Source organism: Adiantum capillus-veneris, chromosome 6 (assembly GCF_014529385.1).
Source record: "Adiantum capillus-veneris isolate H3 chromosome 6, ASM1452938v2, whole genome shotgun sequence".
Lineage (NCBI taxonomy): Eukaryota > Viridiplantae > Streptophyta > Polypodiopsida > Polypodiales > Pteridaceae > Adiantum > Adiantum capillus-veneris.
Window position 1 is genome coordinate 155,297,375 of NC_140936.1, and position 21,722 is coordinate 155,319,096.

A 21,722-nucleotide genomic window follows, 5' to 3' on the forward strand; every position below is an offset into this window, starting at 1 on the left:
AGTCTCTGCACATCGTCAGATTCCATAACAAGTTTCTCTTTCCCTCTCTCTCTAGAACACAACACATGTGCATGTGGATCAGCTAGCTCGACGAACGTTCACTCCCACCGCTTCTCTCAATGGCAGGAGTGCATGCTCTCTCTCTCTCTCTCTCTCTCTCTCTCATCCTCTAATAAGGCTAGGAATTTAGGACAGGCAAAAAGAAAAAAAAGAGCAATTAAAGCGTGACTTGGGCCATGCTCTCTCTCTCTCTCTCTCTCTCTCATCCTCTAATAAGGCTAGGAATTTAGGACAGGCAAAAAGAAAAAAAAGAGCAATTAAAGCGTGACTTGGGCCAGGATGGCACTACAGTGGCAAAGGCGTGCCACTGATGGCGATTCTCATGCAGGCTGATCCTCATGCCCATCGTCAACTCTTGGGACTTGGGCCCCTTCGCGTGGTGTTTCACAAGCATTTTTTCTGCATCAACATGCAGCGCTTCCTCATCCTGGAGGTCTCGCATTTCGATCGTATGCCCAAGAAGACATAGACCCTGCTAAGTTCTGCCTCTCTTTTGCCGGCTATGCAGACCTTCATTGAAGGCTGATACTTCTACTCTGCTGTTGCCCATTGTCGCAAGAATGGTAGGTGGTGAGGATCATATGAACAGCCATGATATAGACGACTATGCTGACATACGTACTCCTCTTCTGACCTCATACCACGAAGGCTGCCCAGCTTGCTTGCTGGAAAGGAAGAAGGAAGCTTCGCAAGGCAGCCTTCCACACAAAGATCTCTGCATAGTTGCACTTCTGTATCTCGCCAACGGTAAGCATTCCCTACGATTCATTGAGTGCAATGCTGCTGTTAAATATCCATATTAAAAGGAGGAGGGACCATACCCACAGTTTTTGTGTGGGTGTGGTGTGTGAGTTTTTGTGTTTTCTCCCTGGCCACTTTGACCCAATGTGGTTGCTCCTGTTTACACCTGTTTAATGCTGATTTGCTGCTGTTGGGGGCTCAATTAGAGATACCAGTTTATTTCTACCTGTTGTAGTCTCTTCATATGATCAAATCTCTCCATATCAATGTAGTACAATACAGATAACTGTGAAGACAAATCTGGACCTTCTTCCACATGGACGACCGCTCTTGGCTATATTCTGATGTAGTAGACAAGCCGGTCAAGTCCCTACTTTCTGAAATTTAGATGGCAGGCAGAAGCTACATCATAAGCGGTGCTACCATGATGACGGTCTTGATTCTTATGAGGTTGATGAAGTCTTTATTTACAAGGAGCTCAAGAAGCCAGATTAGGCAGAGATGAGGGCCCTATGGAAGTGTGTTAACTGCTTGCACTCTGTCCTTTTGTCATTCTTAAAAGAACACCATCAGTTATCAATCACATGAAGGTGGTGTTGAGTTTGAAGCAGATTAGGGACTGTTTGGCTTCTCTATATGACGGAGTCTCTCGTATGAAGCATATTTCATTGGGGGTACAATTGATGACCTTGGATGCGTCACAAGTATCCTTGAGGGACCTTACCAACAAAATACAAGAACTCCAATATTAGGAGATACTTCATGTTGGAAAGTGTAGTAGCTTGGAGGATATGGCCATGTAGTTATTGGCTGCAGCACGTGCAAGGTATTCCAATTTTCATTTGGTTTTGATTACTAGTGGGTGAATCATTTCCCATGGTATTGGATGGCAGTAGTTTCCTTCCATGTTCACGGAGGTGGGCTCCAAGGTGTTGCCAAGATCTCCAAGTCAAAGAAAGCAATAACATAAAGTCAGATGCCATGTGTTAAACTTTGAAAGCTAAACGATAGCACAATGTAATTGTGGTAAAGGGAGAAGTATCCTACGAGTAGGGAAGGAGCAAAACTCGAGCAAAATTACTGTCACTGTTACTTAAAGATGATTCCTTGAGATCCTTCCTCACTGAAATTGAGAGACAGTGCTTACTATTCGGGATTCTGGAGATTGGGGTTGCTTCATCACCTTGTAAGAATCCTTCATATCTAATAATCAGAGGCATTGTGTTTTTGCCACCCAAATCACCTTGCGTCTTGGTGTTGCATGTGCAAGAGCCTAATTTCTTTATCCTTACTTGGAGCAGGTTTACACCGTGCTATACCCCCTTGAATCGATTTATTGTATTCATGTCACATGGCACGGTAATACTGCACACTTGAACAGCCGGAAGCAACACTACAGCAGTCACCAAACTGAACGGAAACAGCATAAATAGAACTTGAAGAACACTTAACTCAAGATATAGAGGGGCGCCCTTGGCAGTATTTCTTTATTGAGCAACTGTACAAGAGGGCTTGTCCAAGTCACCTGCCCGTCACCTGCAACTGGTTCGCACAAACGCTCTATGAGTCCTCTCACTGAATTTGTTTACAAGTGCCGGCCTGGCCACTTATAGCTCCTGGCTACCCAACAGCAGCTCAAAAGCAAGTACTATTTGCAGTTTGGGTCAATTAAAAGCAATTAACTAAAACAAACCACATGGTATCATCAATAAAGCATAGTGTGCGGGACTGCCATGTTAGCAGTACATTTGCCACATTGGTATCATCAATAAAAGCATAGTGTGTGGGACTGCCACGTTAGTAATACATTTGCTACATCAGCATGCTGCCACATCCACATCCACGATCTGTTCTCTGCTCTTTGGTCTTTCTCTCTTTTCTCTGTCGATTAGGGAACTGCCTAATCATCCTTTTGCCAACCCCCCCGGTGCGGCCCCCCAATCCTACAAGAAGAGTAATTGCCCTTGATTACACCTATCAAAACCAACCCAGCACAAAAAATCAAGACACTGACATCATACAAACATGCTCATGCTCTGCATGCTCATATACATGGCATTCCCACCGCAAAACATGCAACATCACTCAGTTGAATGCTTAACACTTACATCTTGGTCTGATTGCAGTCAACATTCAACATGGATTGGTTTGTACTGGACTTTAAGTGTCACATTGGATCCTACCTGATCTATCTAGTCATCACATCCAAGCCCTTCATTTTAGCCTTTCTAGTAGTCAGCACATTGAAGTTTGTGGAGACCATTGCTGCAGTAGGTTGAGCCCCTCCTGCTCTAGCCTACAATCAAAGGGTCTACAGGTAACAAATTCCAGCGTCAAATGTGTCTGTGGCCTCAAGTTGGAGAACCTCATTGGTGGTGGCCTTTACAAAGCGCGTCAAGGGCTTGATTTGAGTCATTCTGGTTCTGAACTCTAGACGTTGTTTTTTGCAGGAAATTCAGTGGGTCACTTGCACCAGTTTATGAGGCGCTCTTGGTATTTCTCATTGGAGGTCTATTCTCTTCTTTGTCATGGATTGTGGTGGAATGCCCATTGGAGTAAGAAGTTCAGCAGATGCACTTATCTTTATTCATGGTCCAATGGCTACATTAGAGACATGTTTTGGTTTACAAAGTGGTAGGAGAAAGGCTGTCAATGCCACAACTTCCTTAAAGTAGCCTTCCTCCTCACCTATTCCAAGGATTGCGATTATCTCTCACAGTTTACTAGGGAGAGGCATCAGACTGGGCAAGTCTAGCATTGGTTCAGAGTTCCCTCAGCTTCAACATCTTAAATTGTTATTTGTATAGATGGAGACACAGGTGCTAGCACGACTTGCCCCCCTTCCACTCGTAGCATTTCAAAACACCGACGCTTGAGCCCGTCTCCAAAAACACCGATGGCAAGAAAACGCAGTAATGGCTCCTCTTCAGTTCCTCTTCTCCACCATGCCGTGCTTCTCCTTCCTTGTGATCGTTGATGATCGCTGAGCCAAAATCTCTAATACCATGTCAAAGTCGACTATGCGGAAGCGTAGAGCAATGGGAAGAATATACGAGAGAGAGATTTACTGTTTACTGCTGAACCAACCAACTGGGCATTGAGAGTCTCTGCGGTGGCAGCAGATAGATCTCTGCGTGCGTCTTGAAACGCTGTCAAGCGGAGCCTATTGAATCCTCAAAGGAGGCTCATTTTTGCAGTGGAAACGAGGGGATTTCATAGGGCTTGGCACATCGTTCTGAAACGCCTGCAATGGAAGCTCATGCGTTTATGCTCTTCTGGTGATCTTGGTGGCATTCTGAAATGCTTGCAGTAGAGGGGAAAAACGATGACAACATGTGGTGCTCCTGCTGGCTAGTGGCTTTTGGCCAGTTTTATGAGCATATTGAAACACTATGCAAGGCAACGGTTGGGGACTCCCTCAAAGGGTTGCATTCTGGTTGGTTATTTGAAACGCAAGAGGGCAAAGAGAGCAGGTTTCCTAGCTTGCTTCAGAGACAGCGTGGCGGGATGCTCAGCAAAATTGTAGCCTTGTCTTTCCCATTGGCAAAGGTGAACCATGCTGAAAATTCAGCCTTGAATGACCTAGTCCAACTAAAGGCTATGGATAGTGAATTCCCAAGTACCCAATGAGCGACCTATGCACGGACGAAGTTCTCAAGGAAGCCTTCAATTTGTTTGGCTAAGGATTGTGAAGCTAAATGTATGAGTTCACTAGAGGACAAAGGCAAAGGCAAGCTTGACAAGGACAACAATACTAGTGCTCAGTTATTAGCTGCCTAGGTACCCACGGGGTCCGAGAGCTATTGTTATAAATGCGAGAAGACGCTTTGTTTAACTCGGGAATGCGAAGCCATAGGCAAAAGTAGGACCTCACAAGATGACAAAGGCAAAGGCAAGTTGGACAGAGATACCGGTGTTACTAGAATATTGTTTTGTGAGTGGTAAGAGCAGGAGGATAGAATATCGAGGAGAGGGAGCATAGAGTGTCTCAAGAAGGATAGACATAGGTATCATATGGTTCTAAGAGATCGGAGGTAGAGAGAGAGCTAAGAGAAGAAAAGCAAAGAAGAGGAGGAGAAGGTGATAGATGTAGACAGGAGAACTTTCCTCCTCTTGGATTATATATGTTAGAAGATCTGAGAAAATGAAGATTTGAGAGAATCTTTTTGAAAAAATAAAAATAATCTTGGTATTTTTGTATATTTTATTGTCATATTGTGGATCGCACCTCTATGATGATTGACTTTGTACATTTATCTCGAGGCTGTGCCCTTGAGATGTTTATTTTAATAAGAAGATTTTTGAGAGAGAGAGAGAGAGAGAGAGAGAGAGAGAGAGAGAGAGAGAGAGAGAGATGAAATGTTATATTAACGCCTTCAAAAGGCCAAAGTGACCTATGAAACCAAAAAGTTACAATGTGGTGGATCTGATACAAAGTCGGAGTAACAAAATGACAAAATGAAAATACTATGCTATGGAATCCTAAACTGCTAGGTGTGAACTAAGCAGCTAGCTGGGATAGCTAAATCACAAGAGAAATCACAAGAGATCCAGCATCGGTCGCTGGCGAATCTCATCAATCTCCTCCATGGTCAGTAGTCTGACCGAGCGTCGTGCATGTCCGGCCAAAACGATCCGGATCCTCTGATGCAGCCTCTGTTGATGCTGTGTAGTCCTCCGCAGTCGTGGGCGTCTGGATCTCCCCATCTCGGTCGCTCGATCGATCAGTGTGCCTCTGGTGTAAGGCGACAAACTCTACTGTGGTGGTAGCTCCTCCGGGTGTCAAGTGTCTTCTCTAAAGAAGTCTGTGATCTGTCTCTGGGACTACCTAGCTTGTCCTCTTGTCAGGCTCTCTTTGTGTCTGCGCAGCTCAAGCAAAAACAAGCCCAGGCATCTCTGATCCTCGTACTGCATGACTCTGGAGAGTGGTCCAAATCCCTCTCTAAACAAGCAGTGGAAGCGGCCTGGTATCTCGTAGTAGACGGGGCAGTGGCATGTGTAGTGCAACTCTGTCTCAGGCTCCAAGTCACACATAGGGCATGTCCTGGCCTCTGTTGGTACTCCGCTGTATCTCCCAGTCTCGATCCGCAGCTCGTGTGAAGATGTGCGTATCTGGCGAATAGCACATCGTATCCTAGTGGGTGTCCATGTATCTAGGGCTCGTCCCAAAACCGTCCTCCGTAAGCTGGAGAAGACGCTCTCTGTAGAAAGCCATCTTCGTGCCCAGCTCTTGTACTGGCTGTATCCATGTCCTCTTGGTGTCTAGCTGCGTCAAGTCCTGGCGGATGAGCCTCGTGATCTCGGACCGTGAAAGAGTCAGAGAGGGTGCATCCAGTGAGTACTAGAAGGGGGGCAATCTGTCTATGTTGAACCCATGCGCCTGAAACCATGATGTCATCTCCCCATACCAGCATGCTGTATCTCCCTGCATGGCTAACTGTCGAGAGGACTCAAGTGCAAGGCGGGCATATCTGTCTCTGGGAAGTTTCCACATGCGGTGTATGAAGGAGACAGATCTGGTGAGTGCCTCAACCACTAGTGGGGGGGGCAGCTAGCTCTGCTCGGATAATGGCATGTGGTACTGAAGCCTTGGCTCTAATGATCCGCGAGATCATAGAGACCATAGGCTTCTCCATGTCTCCCCATCCATCAGTGCGACCCGTCCTCCCGTGATGATCCAATGAAGGTCCCCATATCTCAGCTCCATAGAGCAATGCAGAAGCCACCAAAGTGTCATAGAGCCAGAGCTTCGTCCAAGGTTCCTGAAACTGAACTTGTGAACACATCCTCTCCAATCTACCTAATGCTGCATGGGCTCTGGTCAATCTAGTCTCTGCTGCTCTCCTCAATGAAAATGCTAGTCCACTAAAAACCACTCCAAGGTAAGTGTAAGCATCAGTATACTCCACTGTCTCCTGGCCGTATGTGAATGCGGGTGCTGACCTCCTGATCCACTATGGGGTGTTAAAAATACCACGACCTTGGTTTTACCAAGGTTGACAGACAAACCACTTTCATGGGCAAACCTCTGCAAAGCATCCAAGTGACGTTGCATCCCCTCTGGAGAGTCAGAGATCAACGCAATATCATCAACATATAATAATAGTGGAATCCATGTCCCTGCAAGCTGTGCACATCTATCACCATCTCTCTCAATGTAGTCAGAAACCTCATCCACATACATACCAAATAGAGTAGGAGAGAGCGGGCAGCCTTTCTTCACCCCAATAGTGGAGTAAACCGGTGTAGATAGACCCTCCGAAGTGCGTACATGCCCCACTATTGACCTGTATAATGCCATGACCCCCCAAATGAGCTCTGTGGGTACTCCCATCTCTTGTAATCTGCGCATCAATCTAGCTCTAGGTACTGTGTCAAATGCTTTGCGGAAGTCCACAAAGCTACAATAGATCCGTCTCCATGTGATCTGCCCTCCTCAATGATTGGCTCTGAGTGTCAAGATATGGTCAAGAGTAGAGAAACCTCTCTTGAACCCTGCCTGTTTGACTGCGCGTATCCTTGCCCTCTCTGCCCATCTACTCAGTTGCTGCTCAAGAATGGATGCATACAATCATGCCAATGTGTGTCCAATCATGATAGTGCGATAATTCCCAGGCTCCATAGGGTCTCCTGACTTGAAGATAGGTACAATAGTAGATAGGCTCCAAGTATCAGGCAAGCCCTCACACATGGCAAGGTTAAACATAACTGCTAGAAGCTCTGCCAGTAGATCTCTGGCATGCATGAAATGCTCAGCCAATAATATATCATGATTATATGCTCTCCCAGTCCTCATCCTGTCAATGGACTTCTTCACCATCTCAGCGGTGAAAAAAGCACATGTATGTGGGCATGGATCAAGGGGGTCGGGAAGGGGCAGATGTTCAGGAACTGTGTACAGAGATGATGCGTACTGGCCCTAGGCCTCTGTAGAGGTAATGGCAAGGGGGGGGGGGTGCTCATGAAAGAGCCGCCATGCCTCACGTGAAAATCCTGACTCAGAACTAGCTGGTATAGATCTTGTTCTAGGTGAGCCAAAAATGCCCTCTTCTTTCGCCGCACTAGGCGTCGGAAGTCAATCTGTGACTGTCTGTGAGTGATGTCCCCCAAAAGCACCTCTCTCTGAAGTCTAGCTCTAGTCTCACGACATTCCTCATCATACCAGCTGTTTTGTGGCATGCTCCCAGAATGGCGTCTCTGCTCAGACTGGGTGTGTGGGTATGCCTCTGCTGCTGCATCATGTAATGTCTGTGTCAGTATAGTAGTAAGCTCCTGTAGAGGTCGCCCTGGCTCCTCTGTGCACAGGTGTCTATAGATCCCATCTATGTATACAGAGTCCGTCTCTCGTGTGAGAGTGTAGCGAGTAGGGGCTGCTGCTCGTAGCCTGTGTGCTACTCTAAAGTGGAAAGAGATGGTCAACGACACAAGAGCATGATCCACTACCACACCAACAGGTCTGGGTCCAACCGTGAGATCCTGGATACTAGAGATGAGGCTCGGTTGTGTCATGACATAATCCAATGTGCTGGCTCCATGTCTGTGTGGAAAGCATGTAAAACCCCCTGTAGCGGGAAATCCCTGTAGGCCATTCAAGATGGCCAATCCATGTGCAATCCCCATGTCTATCAAGTGTCATCCATACTCAGTATATTCCCCATCCTGTGATAGTTTGGATAGGGCCGTCTTTGCAACATCTAGCTCTCTCAGCATCTCCTCTGAAGTATCATAAAATACTGTCTGATGATGGGCAGTTCTAGCATTGAAGTCCCCTAGAATGATGATATCACCATCTCTAGAGAACTCCCATATTCATCATCCAAAATAGAAAAGGGGGACTGTCCTCTGGGTGGTGCATATACTGACGTACTCGTGGGGAAGTAGCAAATAGCGATGTAAAGATATCTGCCTGTCTCTGCTCTCAATCTTACCCACATGTACCTAGCTTGCTCATCCCTGTGGGCTATATGTATCAGTGGCTGCAACTCCTCCCTGAATAACACTGCCACTTCTCTTGAGCCCCGCCCTCTGTGCTCTGAACGTCTCCTTTCTATAAGCTGTTTCCCATTTGTATCCACTAATGTGAAGCATAGACTGCCCAGGGCATGATGTGTCTCAGAGTAGAAGACGATGTCTCTTCCAGTAAAACTATCCTCAAAAGCATCCACATTAAGGCGCATAGATCCATTATAATTCCAGGTGGCAACTTTGAGTGTAGTCCCATAGGTCTCACACCGTCATGTGGAGCGCCGCTCTACAATCACCACCCGACCATCTCTGTAGAAGACCGTCTTTCCCTTCTCCCTTGCCGCTTGAATCTCTGGCATTACCTCTCTCATATGCGCAAGCTGTGTGAGAGTGAGGTCACCTCTTAGTGTAGGACGCTTCTTCAAGAAGTCCTTCTTTGCCTCCATGGATGAAAATTGCATGATTAAAGCTCTCTCCTTTGAGGTCTCCCCATTTCCTTGTGTCTTCTTCCCTGCCCTCCATGCTTTTGTATGAGTAGTCTCACTACCCATCATGTGGAGAAGTTCTTTGACTTCCCCTTCCACATCATCTCGGTCTTTTAGACCGGTTACTCGTATGTGCAAAGCTCTAGTTTTCCTTCGCTGCTCTTCTTCTAGAGTCATGTTGATGATTGTAGGAGTGGGGATAGATGTGATTTCTTTCCCTTTCCCTTTCTTAGCGACTTCTATCCATTTCTCGACCTCATCCGCCTTCTTCTATGTCTTCGTGATTACATCCACCCACGAAGACGTCTTTACCACATTCTGTTTCTCCTCCTCTTTGATCATCCGTACCTGCTCCTTGATGACCTTGATTTCCTCTATCACCGAGGGCTGGAATTCCCCTTCCTCTAGTCCACCGCTTGCTCTATCAATCAGCTCTTGCTTGAGGGCTGAGACCTCTTCTTTAAGTGCTTGTGAATCTGCCTTAAGTGCTTGTATCTCTCTCTGCAGGCCTTCTTTCTCCTTCTTCCATTGCGCGCCCTTGTTGAGGAACATTTGAAGAAGGTTGGCCTTATCTTTCCACCATCCTTCTGTATCTGCTTTACATTCTTTCATCTCCCTTTCCATTTCTGTTATCTGCTTGTTTGTACGCATGAAGGTTGCCTTTGTATGGGGCTTGCAAGCTGGTGAAGCGCTTATGACCTCCATTTGTATTTGAGTTATGTATAAAGAGTTGTCCTCATCAGATATTGAGACTTCTGCAATTTCAGAATTCTGCCAATTTTTACCAAATTTTTGCAATTTCAAATTTTTTCTGCAATCTGTAATTTGCTCGCTGTTTTCCTGGATTTTCTCCCCCTGATTCCTGCAGGTCTTATTCTGATTTCTGCAGGCCTGAGTTTTCTGGTTCTTGCAGGGTTGAAATTATGCAGGTGAAAAGATTCTGAAAACTATTGAAAATCGAAAATCTTCTGCAGGTGTGCTCGCATGACAGGGCTGGGGGGTGGGATGGGCTGGCTGGCCGGCAGGGGGAGGGGCGAGTGTGGCTGGTGCAACAGGGGGGGGGGGGGGGGGGGGGGGTTGAGGGTGGGACGGGACAGGCTTGGGGGTGGGGTGCGCTATCACAAGAGCATACCAGCATGGGGCAGCAGGGCCTGCAAGGCCTGTGGGCAAGATGTGGGGGGGTGTCTCAGCGATGGCGTCGGGCAGCAGCATGACGGGCCAGGATCAGCATGGCAGCGCGAACCAGTCAACAGCAGCAGCACGCCTATGCAGCAGCAGGCAGAGAGAGAGAAATGAAATGAAATGAAATGTTATATTAACGTCTTCAAAAGGCCAAAATGACCAATGAGACCAATCAGTTACAAAATAGTGAATCTAATACCATGTCTGGGTACAAAAGAACTAGAAAAGAACTAGAAGTGGAACAAAATACTACTACTACTACTACAATCTAAAACTACGTGGGTGTAGCAGCTGATACAATAGGTACCCGGTAAACTGGATGTAACAGTGTGTGAAACAAAGATGGAAGAAATGGTGAGGATCCATCCTCATCTGCACTCTGGATGTCGAGAGAGTATGGCTCGAATCTTCTGTTGTAGTCTCCGTCGATGCTGTGTAGCTCCTCTCCTCAGTCGCGGTCGTCTGTATCTCTGTAGCTCCAATGCTCGGTCGATGAGAGTGCCAGTAGTGGTCGAATGAGTGTGGGACGAGCTCTGCAATGGTGGCTGCTCCTCTGGCTGTCCCATATCTAGTGAAAAGAAATCTGTAATGTGTCTCTGGGACTGCCTCTCTCTAGCTCTCCCCAGTAAAGTGTCTCTACACCTGTGTAACTCAAGTAGATATAGTCCAAGACATCTCTGATCCTCATAACTCATGACCCTAGATAGAGAGAGAGAGAGAGAGAGAGAGAGAGAGAGAGAGAGAGAGAGAGAGAGAGAGAGAGAGAGAGAGAGAGAGAGAGTCATGGTGACTGTGCATGCCCCTTGTGGCGAAGCTGATGGAGAGGTGGCACTCTGAAGGGGATGCCCCTGCTCTTGCTAAAAATGCTAGAGGTGGCTGTAATCAGCCCGCCAATTTGCATTAAGGGAGGCATTTAGAGGGGCGAGGAGGGCATGAGAGAGGCTTGCCCTTGGCTCTCGATGACCCTTAGGGCCTTTGGCCCCTCTCTAAAGGAAAAAATCGTTGGCTGTAGAGAAAAAGAAAACGCAGCCAATGCTAGCTGATCTTGGAAGGGGGAAAGAGGTGCTGGCAGATTTGAGCCTAGTCTGATACCATATCAGAGCGGGTACATTGGAAGCAAAAGCGAAGAGGATATGAGAGAGAGAGAGAGAGAGAGAGAGAGAGAGAGAGAGAGAGGATTTCTTTGCACACTTCCCAGAACGTCCCAAGGGGACTTCCATTAGAGCCTTACGTGATTCTACAGACATGTTACATACGGATCCTGATGGGGTCCTTGACATAGCTTCAGATTATTTTGAGCATCCGGTCTCATCTGCAGTCAATGGTCATAGAGGCTACATGCCATAAGTTTTTTTTTTCCCCGAGAAAAAGATCCTTCTATTAGTCAATGAAAACTGCCCATAGGGCTACAACCGCCTCTGCAAGAGAGGGCTACAAAAACCATGATGGGGAGACTCTCCCAATGAAAAACAGCATATGTACAATGAGGCTAAATCAAGAGATGGGGGGAGGGAATAGCCACACAGGTGGACGGTAGTGCCATCTGAGCACACCCTGGACTATGGTGTAGAAAGGCCCAGGGCGCCAGAGTCGAAGAAAAGCCTCTCGGCGCTCCCGCATGCGGTCGGAGCTGCCCTATAGTCCCTCAAGCTGGCCTCTGAGAGTATGGATCAGCTCTAGCCAAAAGTCACGAACAGTCTCTGCTGGTGGCACAGGGCGAGCCTCAAAGATGCGGAAACAGCGGGCCCGCCAGATGAACCAAAGTGTCAGGCCACTGATGAGCTCCCAACACTCCTCTCTCTCACTGCACCACTCCTGTGGAGTAAGCTCTGTAGTAGGCTGGAGTGTAGGTTGCCCCTCCTGCATCACTATCATCCTGCTGGTGGATGATAGCTCAAACTGAAGTGCCGGGCCCGTGAGGGTGGACCAAGCCGTTGCCCCCCAAGTGTACTATCGAGCCGTGGAGAGAGCAGGCATCAGCCGAAGAACTCGTAGCCATACCTGTTGGGCCGAGGGACAGTCCCAAAGACACCGACGCTGACTCTCCACCAAATGGTCACAAGCTGCACATGCGGCCGAGAGGCCACTATGCACTAGCCAACTACCTACTGCTGTAGCTCTGTGTGCAACCAGCCACTGAAACAAGGTGACTCGCCTCGGCTGTCTGGAATCCCACAACCTCTCCCAAAAGGCTGCCAAGAACTCGACTGTGAGACCCTCCTCGTGCCAATGACGTGCTGCAACAGCGGGACGGGCCTCTCTGTGTGCTGCTAGTATATGACGTCCCAGTCGAACAGTGCACTGAAAGAACGGGACTCCTGGGTGGTCTGCAGAAGAGAAGGGGTCCTTCCATAGCCACTCACTAGGATCCCACTGTACTCGTGCCAGTGGACAACACTCACAAGCCCACAGCCTCCAGTGTCCAGTCTCAAGAGCTGCTGGGTCAGGGTCTATGACGCAAGTCCTCCCACAGATGCCCACTACTCGGATCCTCTGAAAACAGCACTCTGCTACCTGCGGGGCCTCTACTGCAACTCGCTGAAGTCGTCCCCCACCCTGAAGCTCGAAGAACAGGGCTGGGACAGTCTCTGAGCAGGCCCTGACTGAAATAAGAACCTCCAGTCGTGTGAAGGCTCCCATCCACCGGGGTGCTACTGGCTCGAGAGGCGTGAGCCACTGAGCTGGAACTGACTCTGAGATGTCTTGACACATGCTCTGCACCCCTCTCATGCCCTGTAACTGGAGCCCCTGCACCTCCTCTGACAAACCTGTGAACTCTAGCCAATCACCTAGAGAGCGCGCTGGACTTGCTGCCATGGGACCCCAGGAGACATGAGGCCGACTACCAACCAAGTGGCCTCTCTGAGTGCAAACCATGGGGTTCCAGACGAGGGGCTGCCGAAGGCGCTCCTCCGTGTATGTCAGCTGTCTCTGCTCCAGGCCACGTCGTAAGAGCTCCCGCTCCCAAGATCGAAGCAAACTCACAGCGAAGCGGTCCTCCAGTCTCCTGCTCAAACCAACTCTGCGCATCTCTGTAAAGATCCATCTGGTCGAAGGTTGCCAAGGGCCTCCTGACTGAGGCACCCTGGCACGAAGCCGCTGTAGCAAGAACTCCTTCCAGGGCTCCTCACCTGGAAGTCGTCCTCTGACAATGAGTTTCCCAAGAAGGGCTTTGCTCTGCTGTGCTGGATCAATGATCCCAAGCCCTCCGTGAGAACAAGGGAGCGTGATGACCTGCTAAGCCACCTTGGCTCGGGCTATCTGAGTGTCACGTCCTGACCAAAGAAAGTTCCTGATCAGCCTCTCTACCTGGCTGATACAAGAACTTGAGAAAATCCAGCAGGAAGTGATGTACCACATAGTCGCCAACAACACCTGGTTGGCAACTACTACTCTGCCAGCCAGAGAAAGTCGTGCTGAGCTCCAATGTAACAACTTTCTCCTGATAGACAGGAGAAGGGGAGCAATCTGTTGCTCGGGAGACAAGTCCAAACCAACCTGACAACCCAAGTACCGAACTGCAGTCCCTGGGGGGATCCACCTGAAACCCTCTCCTGGCATCGAATCGGGCACAGGAGCACTACCAACCGAGAAAGCCACTGTCTTTCTCCAGTTGATCAGTGCGCCCAATGCACAATAGAAGGTCTCCAAAGCCTGCTCACATCTGTGAAGGTTGGCCTCCTGGCCATCTAAGTACAAGGCTGAGTTGTCGGCAAACTCAACATCCAGTAGCTCATCTCCCTGAATAGGGAGTGCTAAGCCCCGTAGACCAACCTGCTGTGACACCAAAAATCTGCTCATCGCCTCCGCATAGAACAGAAAGAGGAAAGGGGCAAGAGGACAACTCTGTCTGACCGAGCGTGTAAGCATGAAGCGCTCACCTCTACCTCCTGCCAAAAGTACCTAACTGTGAGCCTGTCTGTACAAAGCTGACACCCCTCTGATCCAAGCATCTGAGAAGCCCATCCTACGTAGAGTGCCCTCTAGAAAGTCCCAGTCAACTCTGTCGTATGCCTTCTCAAAATCGAGAAGAAGAATCACGAGGTCCTCACCACGGAGCCGTGCCAGGGCAGAAGCCTCCCAAAAAGTAAAGATGTTGTCAACGATACTGCGTTCCTTGACAAAACCTGTCTCGGTCCCATGTATACGGCTCTCTAAAAGTGGCTGAATCCTCAAACTCAGAGCCTTGGCAAGAATTTTGTAGGCTGAGTTGAGGATGGTGATGGGGCGCCACTGTCGAATCTCATCCAAGGAGCCACCCTCCTTGGGAATGAGGTAGGTCAGGCCCTCACTCATGCTGTCAGGCATCACTCCTGTGTGCAAAATGTACTGAAAAGCACTACAGAGATTTGGGCCAAGCAGGTCCCAGTACTCCAAGAAAAAGCTGGGATTCAACCCATCCTCTCCTGGACAGCTACCACGGGGGAGGGCCCTAAGAGCCGTGTGTAGCTCCTCAAGCTGAAGCGACATCTCTAGCCTCTGACGCATCTCCTCAGTAATCACAAGACAAGGCATATGTGCCCAAACTTGCTCCCTGCATGCATCCTGCCGCTCTGACTGGGGCTCTGTAGACAGTAACTCAAGATAGAAGTCAGTAGCAACTGCACGCATATCCTCGGGCTCACAAGCAATTGACCCGTCGGGCCTCCTTAACTGAATGACCTTGGTATGCGAGTGCTGAGGTCCCACTGCCTCAAAGAAAGCACCAGTCACTCTGTCGCCCACCTGAGTCCACTGAGATGCCTGTCGGTGGAAAGCAAACTCATGTCGCCTCTTCTCTGTGCTAGCAAGCTCTGACGAGCCTGCTGTAACTGCTCCTCCAACCAAGGATTGTCTGGATGCTGCTCCTGCATCCTCTGTAGTGAAGCAATGCCCCGTCTGAGACGCTGCTCCGCCTCTCTCGCTGCAGCCCGGCGAGCCAGAGACTCCTGAAGAAAGATCCTCTCCTGGACAGCTACCACGGGGGAGGGCCCTAAGAGCCGTGTGTAGCTCCTCAAGCTGAAGCGGCATCTCTAGCCTCTGACGCATGTCCTCAGTCACAAGACAAGGCATCTCTGCCCAAATCTGCTCCCTGCATACATCCTGCAGCTCTGACTGGGGCTTTGCAGACAGTAACTCACGGTAGAAGTCAGTAGCAACTGCACGCATATCCTCGGGCTCACTGACCTGTCGGGCCTCCTCAACTGACTGACCTTGGCATGCGAGTGCCGAGGTCCCAATGTCTCAAAGAAAGCACCAGTCACTTTGTCGCCCACCTGAGTCCACTGAGATGCCTGTCGGTGGAAAGCAAACTCATGTCGCCTCTCCTCTGTGCTAGCAAGCTCTTGACGAGCCTGCTGTAACTGCTCCTCCAACCAAGGACTGTCTGGATGCTGCTCCTGCATCCTCTGTAGTGAAGCAATGCCCCGTCTGAGACGCTGCTCCGCATCTCTCGCTGCAGCCCGGCGACCCAGAGACTCCTAAAGAAAAAAAAGGCTAATCTGAGCTAGGCGTGAGGCCACTCTGTCAGCAGGAGAGTCCTGCCTGTCCATGCACTCTATCCAGAGAGCCTCTATCCTCTCTCTGAGTGCTAAGTCCAACAAGACCCTCTCTGGGATGCGAAGCATCGTGCTCCCACTCCTCTGCCTGTCTGCCACTGTGAGGATCACTGGTGCATGGTCCGGGAAAGAGGTCCCTGCTATGATGCCCACTGACCCTCCCAAGTCACCGAAGTGGTCACTAGTGTAGAAGCGATCTATCTGCGATAGATTCACTCCTCCCACTCTGCGGTCCGATCGAGAGAAGGCAAGACTGTCTGGGGGCCTCACAAAACCAGGGTGCCGCCATGTATCCGAGACCCTCAGAGTCATACAAAACCTCTCTTAAGCTGCCAACTCAACTCCATGCACAGTAGCATGGTTGCCACCAATCCTGTCAGAAGGGTCCTCCAACATGTTGAAGTCCCTTCCTATGCACCAATGATCTGCCTACGGCAGAGACTCCACAATCTGTGACCAAAACTTTGCTTGAGCACTCGCCACATTGGGCGCATAGTTGTTCATGAAACCCACTAGGCCGCCCTGAACCTGCATAGTAATCCACTAAGCCTTGCTGGGCACAATAATCCCTCTGCCCACAATGGCCTGCTGCAATGAGTCCGCAATAGTCATACATACCCCACCTTGGATGCCTCCAGGTCCAAAAGCAGCTGACCAAAAAGTATCATATCGTCCACGCAAAAGCTGACTACATCGTCGAATGCGGCTCTCACACAAATGGTGCTCCTGAAGCATAAGGAGATCAATCTCTCCTCCCACAAGGCAATGCTGAAGCTCCTGACGCAATTGGCCCGGCTGACGCTAAAACTGGGGCCCACCTAATCCCTGCACGTTCCATGAGACGATCCTCATGGGGAGCGAGAGAGAACAGATGCTGCCGCAGCAGCTAGACGGGCTATCTTCGAGGTTGGCTTGGATGGGGAGTAATCCGCATCCGAGCGTGCTCTAGATAGGCGTGACTGCAATGAGTGCCTAGCCCAAGTCCAGCAAAGCGAGCCGTGCGTAAAGAAACCTCCTCTGTCCAGGAGTCCTCATGAATGTATACATAGCATGGCAAACACTGTGTATCAGCAAAGAAGTAAACCACAATGTGCCTACATCCTGCTAAGTTTGGGGGTGTCACTGTAAACTTGGCCAATGGCCACAAGGTCTGTAACATGTCTGTAACTCCTAGTTCTCTCATGTGGTGAGAGAACTCTAGGACCTGTGTATGCAACCATCCCAACAATGAGTCGAGAGTCCACTGTGTTTGGGCCCTGCCGCAAAGGGGGAAGGAGAAGCCAACTGCTGAGTCCAAGGCCTCTGTCCCCCTAGCGGCAAGGAACAGATCATGGACCCCGAAGCAGGCTGCCTCATGGTCTGCTGAGGGATCGCCGAGAAAACGAGTGAAGCCGTAGTCGAAAAAATCCCAACGGTGCCGGATGTCAATGCTCGTCAGACCACGAGGGATAGGTGCAAGGGAAGATGTCTGAACCTGCAGAGCGGGCCGTAGGAAAGGCTGACCCTCTCTTGCTAGGCGACTCGTGGCGAAGGCGCTGCCAAGAGATCTCCTAGCCGCCGGGGAAGGCCCTGCCCCTTGGGCCGACTGTGGAACTGGAGCAGGAAGGGGGGGGAAGGAGCTGGGGGAAGCGGTGGAGAAGAGGGGCGGGAGGGGGCGACAGAGGTAGAGGGGCGAGGTGCAGAGGCGGCGGGAGCAGAAGGCGGGGGGGAGGATTAGGAAGAAGGAGGGAACTCTGAAGGGGGAGAGGTTGTCGAGGGTGAGGCTGGGGTGGGGGCTGGAGCTGGGACCTCCTCCTGCTCAAGAGGACCAAAGCGGTTCCCCGTGGGAACCCACTGCTGCTGAGTAGGCGCCTGAGGACCACTATGAGTGCCAGGCTGACGCTGTGGCCCCTGTCGTCGTCTACCACGGGCGTGCTGCCATCCCTCCTCCGTTGGAGCCCCAGGCTCGGAGGGTGGCTCTGTATGTGTGCGTTGTGCCTCTGGCTGTGGCTGCGGGCCAGCCTGGCAGGCTGGGGCTAAGGCTGTGGTGTAGGTGGAGGCCTCCTCCGTGGATAGGCCTCCGCTAGATGGCCCATCTGTCGGCAAATGAAGCACTGGTTCGGGAGGCCCGAATACTCCACACGCTGTCTAAACCAACCCCCACTCACCCGAGGCAAAAGAATAACCTTCGGGAGCGTGTGAGTGTCTTTGACCAGAACTCGAACTGAGGGAATGCCAGCCGCCTTGGCAGCTACTGATTCTGCCGTACGAGGTGTCTCCAGGACAGTCCCAATGGCTGAGCCGATCCTGGAAAGAAGTGGTAAGTACTTCCTCCGCAAACCCGGAAAACAGACCGAGATGGGGATGTCTGCCTCCTCTACTAGAACATCCGAACCAGGGTCAAAACCATGTCTCCACTGTCGAAAGTGGGCACGTGCTGCTCGGATGGTCAGTGGACTCATGGCGATGACCCTGGACGCCATCTCGGAGGTCTCAAACTCGATCTGGTAGTAGCCTCGTCCGAGTATCTGCACGTCCAGGATCTTGCCCACCTCTGCGAGAAGGCGGGCCTGGAGAAGGTCACGCAGCTCTCCTCTGCTAGGTCGGGTACCGAGAATCTTGCAGATGACAGAAGTCGCCTGCAAGCGCTCTACCTTTGTGGCTAGGCTTGCTTGCTCTGTCGGTGAAAGAGCAAGTCGAATGGTGGGCTTAGCGGGGTCAGGTGAGGGGGCTTCGGGCGAGTCCCTCTGTGGCGGAGCTGGAGCCTCCATCTGTGTCTACTGCTGTGTCGGAGAAGCGTATAAAGAGATTTCGCTGCAAACGACCTTGACGAGCACGTCCAAGGAGGAGTACTGCCAATGCCGGCTGAAGGATACCTTCGGAAAGAAAGGCGAAAAAACGAAGGAGGCGGGGGGGGGGGGGACGCAATGCGGATAGGGCTGGGATAAGGGCGGCGGGCGGGGCAGCGCGCTGGCAGGGCTGCGGGCTGGGAGTCGGGCGCGGCAGCAGGCGGGGGGGGGCAGCGCAGGGAGGCAGGCAGGGTGGGGCAGCGCGGTGGAGGGGCTGCGCAGGGAGGCTGACAAGGCGAGCTGCGCAGGGGGCGGGCAGGGCAGGCAGCGCTATGGGGCAAGGGCGGGGGTGCAACGCAGGGGCAGGGAGAGAGTTGGCGATGGCGAGGAAGGGGGAGGGGGAGCGAGCGGGCAGCAGTAGCGAGCATCAGTGCACCAAACTCGAGAGAGATCAGTTTTATGTGCTGGCAGCGGTTACGTGCCATAAGTTACTAGCCCCTTTCTCTATGTAGGAGATGCATGACGTAGTGCTTGGCCTTGATGGTGCCTCTTTTCCTGGAGAGGATGCGTTGACAAGATAAGTTCTTTTCGTAGTTTTGGGATGCTCTCAGCCCCACTATGCTTTCCGGTTTACACCACATAATCGACACAGGAGAGATGCTTGCCTCTATGCGCTTGAGACTTATTTTTCTTATACCAAAAGGTGGAGATACATCATCGTCCCTACGACAATGGAGACCGATCACTCTCATGTCCTCCGTGTATAAGATCTTTGCTTGCATGATCAGTATCGGCTTAAAACCCTTTATGCCCGATCTCATCCATGCTTCACAGACAGGTTTTGTGCAGGACTGCCGTATTTTGGATACGGCAGACCGGCCTATAGCATTCATGCTTCTTGTTTTTGAGAAGGCTTATGATAGAGGAGATTGGGATTTCTTGGAGGGCACTATTCAGAGGATGGATTTCCCCTTGCAGTGGATCAGAGGTGTGTCTGCATTATATTGTACTGCTTCTAGTGCTATCATGATTAGAGGCCACATTGGACGACTCTTTCCTCTATCTCATTCAAGGATGTCCCCTGGCAGCCTTTGTTTTTTGCTGAGGCCATGTCTCTCTTTGGCCGTAGGACACCACAATTGAGACGTCTTACTATGCCTTTGACCGACTTGCTAGGTTTGCTGGATCAGGAGTATGCAGATGACACTATGCTCTTTGTACGATATGACAAACCCACCTTGGATAGTCTACAGGATGCTCTTGCTACCTTTTGCTTGGCGAGTGGTGCTCTCATAAATTGGCACAAGTCTTGTGGTTTTCTCGTAGGAGTGGATGAGGATTGTCAGTGGGGTGTTTAGAATAATTTTACTTGGCTACCTAGAGGGCAGACTTGCAGTTATTTGGGTTTCCATGTCGGCATTGATGTGTCAGTTGAGTAGCAGTTTGCACACGTACTACAGTCTACTTGGAAGAAATTTTGCCATTGATCATCCTTGCATTCACTCTCTGGTTGGTAGAGCCCTTGTGGGGAATGAGGTTCTTGCGACGGCTTGGTTCACCACATCTTGCATGACTCTTCACTTAGGCATCATGGCACATTTGAGGCGCCTTGTACACAAATTTTTGTGGGGTAGCCTAGATGGCTATACTGACACTCAACCACGAGTCCATTGGGACACATTCATTTTGACTAGAGAGAAGGGAGCACTAGGGATAATTGAGCCAGAAATGTAGAGCAAGGCATGGCTTGTGATGCTCATAGTACACTGATTGTTTCCAAGGGAAGATCCTCGGAAACACTTTTCGCACCATGCTTTGTCACATACCTCTCCTCGGTTTGGATCTCTAGATACTACCAGTGCTTGGCGCCTGACCAACCATTAGATTCATCTTTAAGGATGTACCCTTGGATACGTCCCATTTGTCATCATTTATGCGCTGCTTTCTGCATATTTGGAAGGAATTACGTCTTGCTTTGATTCACCACCCTACTTCGTGTGTTGAGGAGGTAGCAAGGCAGCCACTTGTATGGAATGCATATGTGACAAATTCAAAAGGCTGTCTCGCTAGGCGAGAAGACACACATTGGCTGGTCTAGATGGGATGATGGGCCAGTAGGCTCCTTACACCGTTGGTCAGATGCTTCCTTGGTTGGGGCACAGGTGACTGGGGCTACGTATGGGATCCGTAGAGGGGTTGCTGCCCGTAAGAGAGAGATTGATGAGGCTATTCCACTCGACTGGCACGGCCTCATTGCGGGATAGACTCTTTTACCTTCTCATCAGGGATCGTGGGATCCTCACTGTGGAGACCCGATTGTTGCTCAGCAAGGGACTCTCGTCTTTAGCATTGCGGAGATTGGCTATCATGGACGGTGCATCGGACTAGAGTTTCAGGGTGAGGTTTCTCTTGATCAACAGTTGACTGCCCATTGGCAGCCTGCTAGAGTGGTAGGCTCTTTCCAGAGGAGGTCATACTATTTTCACTACTGAGAAGATACCACTTGGAGACTATGGATTTGGCACGGAAAGCCACTTTGTTTAGTTGGTTTGGGATCTTGGTGAGTGATAGTGGCCTTAGTTGAGTGATGATGGAGCCCCTCCATCTTTTTCTGAGTACTCTGTCTCCCTTTGGAGGAGGCTTCTTTTGGAGACTCGGGACCCTCCTCACCGTCCACGCCTGTCAAAGGTATGGCAGGATCTACGCATCCTCCTTGCTTTCTAGAGACAATTTTGGTCATGCATCGGGACCCTTCGGATCAGCCGCTGGATATGTTTTTTCATGTGGATGATAGCACATGGTGGGTTGCGTGTTGGTACTTGGTCGGTAGTCACTGGTCATGATCTGACTTGTAAGTGCTAGTTTTCATCATGGCAGAGTCACCGAGTTGCTTGGTTCTTTAAAGATAAGTTCTTGTCACGTGCACATTTAACTCTATGTCCATGTGGACAAGCTACTTCATGACAAGGGTTCAATTAGCTTAG

The 21,722-nt window shown here is 50.2% G+C and overlaps 1 protein-coding gene across 3 annotated transcripts in view; it reads left to right on the top strand.

The window, feature by feature from the left end:
- Positions 1–319: 319 nt before the first annotated feature.
- Positions 320–21,722, top strand: part of LOC147456543 (protein ZINC INDUCED FACILITATOR 1-like) — a 213,313-nt gene continuing 191,910 nt past the window's right edge. Inside the window, exons 1-2 of one of the 3 annotated variants that reach the window (XM_086514980.1) lie at positions 321–623; positions 709–807. Coding sequence is in view for 2 of the 3 variants with exons in the window: in XM_086514979.1 (XP_086371105.1) it covers positions 621–807 (187 nt within the window). In the remaining variant the exon portion in view is untranslated. Of the gene's footprint in view, positions 808–21,722 lie in introns of all 3 variants that reach the window. The other 2 variants (XM_086514979.1, XM_086514978.1) reach the window with 2 other exon arrangements.